This window comes from Vidua chalybeata, chromosome 4, assembly GCF_026979565.1.
Source record: "Vidua chalybeata isolate OUT-0048 chromosome 4, bVidCha1 merged haplotype, whole genome shotgun sequence".
Classification (NCBI taxonomy): Eukaryota; Metazoa; Chordata; class Aves; order Passeriformes; family Viduidae; genus Vidua; species Vidua chalybeata.
The window spans coordinates 61,415,116-61,423,170 of NC_071533.1; the positions used below are offsets into that span (position 1 = coordinate 61,415,116).

Genomic DNA, 8,055 nt, shown 5'->3' on the forward strand with positions numbered 1-8,055 from the left:
AACTACCTTCCTCTGTTCCTTCATTTCTTCAATGCTCCTTCCTGGGCTGTGGCAGAGTGCACTGGTGATTGGAGCTCTCCATAGACTGACCCACTCCCAGCCAAAGCCTTTCTAAGAGCAAGCCAGGGAAGGGGAACCACTTAAATAAGACTCAGTTACCAGCTTTAAAGATGACTCTTGTGCTGAACATTTAACAGAAGCTTGTGTTTAAGAACACCCCGAATGAACTGATGTAGCCCAAAAATGACAGTTTGTGTGAAGCATTGGGAAGCTCATTAACAAAATCTTCATCTGCTGGGGAACAATGTGTCCCTTTGTTTTAACTCTCTATTACAAAATCTTATATACTAAGGACATTATTATTACATTTCGTTTAGATCCAGAGGGATTGGGAGGGGACATAACACATGACAATTCTTTAAAGGTATATAAAATGGAACCTGGTCCCTTTTTTGACATCAGTTATGAGAACAGGTGCAATCAAAGTGCAACAGAACCATTTCTTCAATTCTACTTCACACAACTACAATGTGCTCTTAAACCCAGAGGGAGAAAAGATACTTCCAAATTCAACTTCAGTATATGGAATCCCCTTCCCCCCCCCTTTATTTTTAAACTTGATTTCTGCATTTTTTTCCCTGTACTAATTAGTTAAAAAAAATTAGCACTGTAGTTGTCTTCACACATCAAAAAATTACTCTCCTTCCTCTGCCCAGTTGAAGCATTCTTTCACAGAGTTGAGAAAGAATGAATCCTTAAATATGATTAACATGACTAACCCTCAGTTTCATGCACTTAGGCTGTTCCTGGTTAACTGTTTAATTCCCATGACAGAACCCAGCATTGGGAAAAATGTCTTAAGGAATGAGTAATCACTTCTCACCATGAGTAGGTCCAGCATTCAGTAAGCTCCTGGCAACTCTGTATCTGAACCACAAAAAATATAATCAATACCTGACTTTAAGGTAAGAAGCTCCTTAATCCACAATAATCAGAAACATGGTAAAAAATTCAGAAGTACTTACTTTTTACAGGACCTAATAACTTCCCTAAGTTTGAAGATTCTGTCCTGTGTGTTAATAGTGTGGGCTTTCAGAATACAAGAGGATAGATCCTTTGTCAGTTGTGTAATTTGCCAGGTTTCACCCACTCCTATCCAGGTGACCAGACAAATCATGTGCTGTATTTTATCTTGATTCTGCAGCATTGGGAGCAACAGGTGGAATTAGACATGGCAAGAGCTGCATGTAGAAAAGTTGTGGTGCAACCTAATATCCAAGCTGAGTACATGTAAGAAATAAAGAAAATGAAACTAAGTTCACATTTTTGTTTGAGCCACTTACATGCAGTTATTTATGTAAGTCTAAAAGAAATCATATACCAAACTCAGCAACTCACTTCTTTGGGTGTTCTGGCTCCCATCAGGATTGTAACTACAGTTTGCGTAACAAACCGATGGCAAAACTGGAAGTTACAAGACTATAAAAATTGTTTAAACCATTTTATATAACATTAAATTAAAAATCCAGAGGATAGGATAAATTCCATTGGTTCTTCAATGCCATACAAGTATTAGATGGTTTTCCTGATTCAACGTTAGCACAGGACAAAAAGGTTGAACAGTTACAAAAGATATCTAATCTCCACTGCCATTTATTTACAGTTCAGAATTCACACAGGTTTCAGTTTCAGTTGTTGAGAGATTATTTTTGAATAGACAAAACAGGCCATTTATCACATCAGTGTGTAAAAGCTGATGGATGCTTACAGAAGGTAGGTTATTTGTACTACTACATCACCCACTTCTGCAATGTGAGATTCTACAAAACCAAAGGAAGTGTTTGAACCACTATCTGCATTTTCAATCTACACACAGTGATAAACTTGAAACTGCAACATTCTTGTGAGCGTTTCATTCTTTTCAATTTAATTCACCTTCTCGGGAGCAATAGTTGGAAAAAACATCTAATCTAAAGCATTAAAGGGCTTAATGGCTCTTGCAGTTCACACTGAAGAAGAGCTTATGGAACAGTGATGTTGAAGGCCACTAAGCGGAGAATTTCATCAGTTACTTCATTTTCACTGGGAGACCTCAACCAACTCATTTAAACCTCTCAGGGGGCAGAGGAACGAGGGAAGCACAGTGTGAGAGAAAAACCATCCAGCTGTTTAATAGTTGTATGGCATTTAAAACTCTCAGCCTGAGCAGCTAAGCGTCTTTCACAACCCCCACCAGGGCAGGCCGCAGCGTGCGCCCGTGCAGCTTATAGCCGATCTTGGAAACCAGCGCGATGGTGCCGGGCTCCTGCCCCTCCACGGGAGCGTGGAACAGCGCTTCGTGTTCATAGGGATCAAACTTGGCTCCGACAGGGTTCAGTCTGAGCAGGCCATGCTTTTTAAACACCTTCTGAATCTGTATTTCTGTCATCACAAGACCTTCATATAAGCTCTTCAAGTGAGGATTTTCATCTTTAATTTCTTCTTTTGGTACGCTTTCTGTTGCTTTCTCCAAAATGTCTGCAACTTCTAGTAAGTCCTTACAGAAGCTCTGGATCCCTGAAAATGTATAGAGGAGAAGAGAATGGGATTAGTCCACTGAGGGAAACAAGTGTTAAAAACCCCCAACCTCAAACCCCAAAAGCTACAGCAATAAACTGCACTCTTCAACTTTTAAGAATGTATGTAATCTGTAATCATTTAGGGTAATCATTACTGTAATCATTTGGGGTAAAATATCCTTTTAATTTTAGATGATAATAAAGATTTATTACAGATACCTTGAAATCCACACCATCTCCTCTACTTCTATGGAAAAAAAAAGTGGTTTCAACTCAAAAGAGCTAAGTTAGGCTAATGACCTAACAGTTACAGAATTCTCACCAAAGTTACCAAAACCTTTAGATTTTGTAGCTTCAAGTAGTTTCCTCATGTCTCTCTCATCGCCTAACATTCAAAGCATTATGTTGCCCTAGTACTACCCTTTAATCTCATGTCATAAAAAAATTTGCAGAAGGCAAAACGTGTAATCAGACTGATGAAGATTTCAAGAGATGAACAAGGATTCTTCCTTGAATGAAAATAACTTGCACCTCTCCCTCCCACTACAAACCTCATTTTACAGAATCAGCAGCTGTGCCTTGCAAATACTGAGCAATTTCCAAATTAATCAGTCCTTGTCCTGAAGCTGTTCTCTGGCTCACACTAAGAGTATCTGGACAAATCTCACTTAAGGCATTAGCAATCAAGAAAAAATTAAAACAGTTCTATAAATTAACACATTTCTACATAGAGGTAAGCAAAGGACAAATAGCACTGGGTTTTGACGTTTTTTTTTTTTTTTAAGCTGGAGTCAGCCTTTCTGATTCTAGCTAACATTTTGGATGGGTTTTTTTTTCCTTACCAAGAAGTGATATGACCATTACCAGAGGCCACATCTTTGGTTTAAAAAGAAAAACTCCAGAACTGTAGAAGCACCTTACAAGATCTGTGGGGATCAGCTAGTTCTCAGGAAAGGGTCTCTCTAACAACTGCACAACTCTGTAGAGATTCAAGCTCTTTACAGAACAATAACTAACAACGCCCAAATAGTTCCAAAAATCTGGAAAAAAAAACCCATCATGGTTTTAAACTAAAAACTAGAGCTGTGGTTGGGGCTGAACTGTACCAAATATAGATAAAGCAGTTATCTGGACCAAACCAAATAACCAAACTCTTCAGAAGGTGGTTTGGTTCGTTTTTTTATTGCATACATTATATTTGCAAATATCTGTGACTGCAACTCAGAACTTATACAAGTCTCAGAAAGGAGTTTCTCTTTTTTCAACAGAACAAGCAGTCATGCACAAGCAATAAAACTTACAGATTATATGTAATCTAGCTTTCAAGGTGAATTAATTTCTATTGTAGCACCTCTGAGCTCAGACATGACTCCAAGTACTCTGCAGTAAGTAAAGTATTAGTGAAACAATGCTTACTGCAAATCAACCTCAGGATGAAGCACTCAAACATCCATGAAAAAGAATGCAAGAGTACTATGTACTTTTCTTACAGTACACATTAACTGAAGACCCTGTATTCAGAAATTAGAACTTGAGTACTGAGAATTACACTATACAGCTGTGTATGGTGGGCAGTGAAAAAGAACAACTCATTTTTCAAGGCAGAGTGGCAGTCAAACACCAGGATAAACCAGCACTCTGCTGCTGCAGCATTTGCACACAATTTCTGATTTACAGATTTGTGTTGGAAATGTTGAAAAGCTAAATCAGATGCTACTAGCCTGGCTCTTGAAGGAAGACATGCTTCTAGCACTTCTCACAAGCAGTGATTGTGCTTTCCTAGCACTGAAAAGAATCCAATCATTCAGAGGTATTACTTGTATTTGAAAGGTATCATCTTCAACAGAACAGTTATTCAACTCTAAAAGGCTAAAAAAACTCGAAAAATATCCCAAAATCAAAAAAGAACCAAATTCAAAACAAACACTAAGAACAAAGAACAACAACAAAACCCCCCAAAACTACAAAACCTCCAACCAAAAAACCGAAACAAAAAATCTCAACCAACTCCAAAAAAACCAACCTCACAAAAAAAGCACCCAAAAACCAAATAGCCCCCTCTCCCAATAAAAACCAAAACAAAACTAGCCAGAATTCCAAACCAGAACCATGCTCTTGGTTAGATCTGAGACCAAAATAAATGAAAAAGACCAAAAGACAAACTTCAGGCTGCAAGACTTACTGAAAAAATCTACGAATGCAGTACACATTGTAGGAAACCAGATACCAAATTTAGAGAAAATGTCAGCTGTTGACTTCAGCAGTTGAAGTATTGCCCTTGGCTGGGGAGATGATCACAATTCTGATGAAAGTTGAGGAACTGTTCAAACCTCTCTGCCTCAAATGCATTATTTAAGCAAGTAGTCAGAATCACTGGGAAGTACAACTTGTCAATACTGCAAGGCCAGTCAGCTTCACTTTTCCAGGTTTTGCATTTCCTGGGTCTTACTAAATAAACACCAGAGAAGCCTCCACTGACCGTATAACTTTGCCTCTTCTACCAGTTTCTGGCTTCTTTGCCTCACGTTTTCTGCATCTGCCAAGGCACGCTTGTACTTCTCCTAAAGAAGAAAAACCAGTAATAGAAGTTATTTCTCCTAGTCAGGCAGCTGACAATAATTCAGCATATTCAGTATAAAACAGCATTTTAAACAGTTTTATACCCTAAATCTACCATTTAGGGCAATCTGAAACAACATGCCAATTATCACACTATCCCTCCCACCAAGACAAAAGTTTGCTTCACTTCAGAAGGACAGAAATGAAGGAAAGGCAATCAGATGGTTTTCCAAACTCTTATTACTTGTCAACAGATTAGCTGTTTTTTTAGGAAAAAAAATTTCACTCTACAGATATATAAATTTCTATGAATCCAGTATTTCTGCTTTTTCTGCTGTGTACTCCCAGAAATCCTTCACCAGTCATGAGGTACACTGACACTACAGCAAATCAGAGTCAACCCAGCCCTGACTTTCGAACCATCTCTTCCCTCTCCATGTGTACCACAGAGTGCCTTCCAGTTTTCTCAGCCCTTACTAACTATGAAGTTTAACTCCTCTGTTGTTTAGGCCAAGTTTTGGTCTATTCCTAGAAATATGGCCATTTAACAGCAGATGTACTACAACGTGAAATACAATAAAATTAATAAAATAAAAATTCACGCTGAGTGCTTTACCAACTAACCCCGAATATGCTGGAGCTTTGTATGCCAGTGAAGAATCTCAAAACAGAATAAAAATAGTTAACAAGCTGCCTGAGGAGTTGCATTAAGCAACCAACAGCAAACAAAGACATTAAATGACATCTTAAACTTTTCCTGTAGAGCTTTGGGAAGGGCAACAGAAAGCAAACTCAATCCACATATGATCCACAGCTGCTGGTTCTATAGAAGCTTCAAGAGGTTCTACCTCTTGAAGTCTCAAATGTCAGAAAGACATTTGATATAAAGCACTCATTAATATCTTAGCTTAATGCCCATCTCCCAGGGCATCCTTCAGCTGCTGGAGTTGTGCACAGGAGAGAAAACAAGATATACAAGGCCACACAGAAGGGATGTGACGCTTCAGCCTTGAGTCTGAAGGGCTCTCCAACAGAAAAGGTTTGAAACTTCCTAACTATGGCCTAGGTACACTATTGTACAAAAGCTAAGCACCATTAACTCTGACCTTTGGAAAGTCAGCAGCTGTTTCCATGAAGTCTACTGTTAACACACACAAATGCACACACCAGAGACACAGTAACACCCTTCCATGGCTCCCAGAGATTATTTCTCCACTGAGCAAAACCTATGTGAAAATCAGTAACAAATTTTCTGGCATGAAGATGTCCGATCCCGTCCAGAAACTGGAAAGAAATTAAGATCTTAATTTTGGACCAGGGACGCATCCCAGTTCTTGTAGCACATGTATTCTAAAGTTTAAAGAAATTATCAAATTGTGGATTTTATACAGGAATCACTTACAGTAACTTCTTTTAGTTGTTCTTCCAGTTTGGCCTTTTCTTCAGCTAGCAGTTTTTCAGCAGAGCTGGGTTCCACCTTCTGCTCATTTTGGCTCTGACTCTGGTCCTCTTCCAAGTTCTGGCCAGTATTTTTCTGCTGTGTTGCTGCACAAAGCAGTCGTGGAGATGTTCTAAGGCAAAAAGATGGACATTATTATTCTGTTACTTATTCTCTTAAGATGTCAGCATTTTCTAGATATAAAAGACACTTTGACACATAACATCCACAAAATTCTCACATCAAACCACGAATTCATACAATTCTAAGCCTGTGAATACTGCGTGCAGAGCCCTCCGTCAGAAGCAGCAGATCTCCGACCATTTAAACTGCAGCAGTAAATAACTTGATGCAAGATATCAGCTTGTAAGTGTAGTGTAAACTACATTCAGTTTAAAGCCACAGAACTTTAAAGAGTGTTTCAGCCCTGTGCTCTAGCAAGAAACAAATTCCGTGATGCAATCGCCAGCAACAGCGTCCCTGAAAACACCCGCGCAGAACAGGGCTTGGCCGCTGGAGCGGCACCCCCGAGCCGCCTGTCCCCGCCGCCCAGCACAGCGAGCACCGCGGCAAGCGCGGGCCTGCCCGCACAAATATCGATCTTCAGCCCTTCCCGGCCTTCCAAGGCTCAGCGAGCTGAGCCACCCAAGGACGAGGCTGCGGGACCAGCGCCGCGCTCACACAAGGGCTCGTATCCCCGCCCGCCGCACGGACACTCCGGGCCTGGGGCCCTCCAGACTCCCCACAGTGCCGGGCCAAGCCGGGCCGCTCTCCCGGAGAAGGGCAAGGGAGAGCAGCGAAGAGCGGCGGGGGCTGGGGGGCGGCCCCGGCCCGTCCCGGCTGTCGGACGGGGCTCCCCTGGGCTTGGGACCCCAGCGCGGCGGAACCGAGTCTCGCTCTCCTCCCGGTCCGGCGGTGAGCGCGACCCCGGCCCGAATGTCGGGTGTCGGGCGAGCGGCGCGGCGCGGCCCCCTCACCTCAGCGCGACGCTCAGTAGCGGGAGGCGCGGGCGCAGCGCACCCCGCACGCACTGGGCCACGGCCGCCATGGCGCTTTCCTGCCCGCCGGCCGCCTCGGCCCGCCCCCCGGGCCCCGCCAATCAGCGAGCGGGCGGGCCGAGAGTGACGCGGCCGGGAGCCAATCAGCGGGGCGGCCGCCCCGCCCCGGCCGAACACGCGGCTATTCCGGGGCGCGGCGGAGCGCCCAGAGGGGCGCGCGCGCCTCGCCCCACCGTGACGCGCGGCGGGCGGGGCGCGGGCCGGGCGGCCATTTTGTCGGGGGCGGGGAGGGGGAGAGTCGCTGTGCTGTTGGTGCCGCTCGCGGGATCCGCATCGCTCCTGTCCCAGCTGTGACCGGAAAAGTTTGAAGATTTTAGCTCATTTTAAGTGCTGGATAACCCCGTTACCAATAACACGCTGTAGCACCCGTCAGCAATTTGCACATCTACACACAGAGGTTTCCATCCACACGCACTTGCTGTAACTGCTGCGTATACTCTTG

The 8,055-nt window shown here is 43.0% G+C and overlaps 1 protein-coding gene across 1 annotated transcript; it reads right to left on the reverse strand.

Moving 5' to 3' along the window:
* Window positions 1–1,488: 1,488 nt before the first annotated feature.
* Window positions 1,489–7,641, reverse strand: GRPEL1 (GrpE like 1, mitochondrial). The gene is made up of 4 exons (XM_053940459.1): window positions 7,533–7,641; window positions 6,520–6,688; window positions 5,038–5,119; window positions 1,489–2,556 (listed from the first exon to the last, which is right to left on the reverse strand). Exons 1-4 carry the CDS (start codon window positions 7,601–7,603, stop codon window positions 2,210–2,212), a joined length of 669 nt encoding a protein of 222 aa, XP_053796434.1. The 5' UTR covers window positions 7,604–7,641; the 3' UTR covers window positions 1,489–2,209.
* Between the last annotated feature and the right edge of the window lie 414 nt (window positions 7,642–8,055).

Excerpts from the sequence above, each read along its gene's own strand:
- GRPEL1 (XM_053940459.1), bottom strand. The coding sequence starts at position 7,603 with ATGGCGGCCGTGGCCCAGTGCGTGCGGGGTGCGCTGCGCCCGCGCCTC. Across the intron at positions 6,689-7,532 it reads CTACTGAGCGTCGCGCTGAG|AACATCTCCACGACTGCTTT; the intron begins GTGAGGGGGCCG and ends TTTTTGCCTTAG. Across the intron at positions 2,557-5,037 it reads AGAAGAGGCAAAGTTATACG|GGATCCAGAGCTTCTGTAAG; the intron begins GTCAGTGGAGGC and ends ATACATTTTCAG.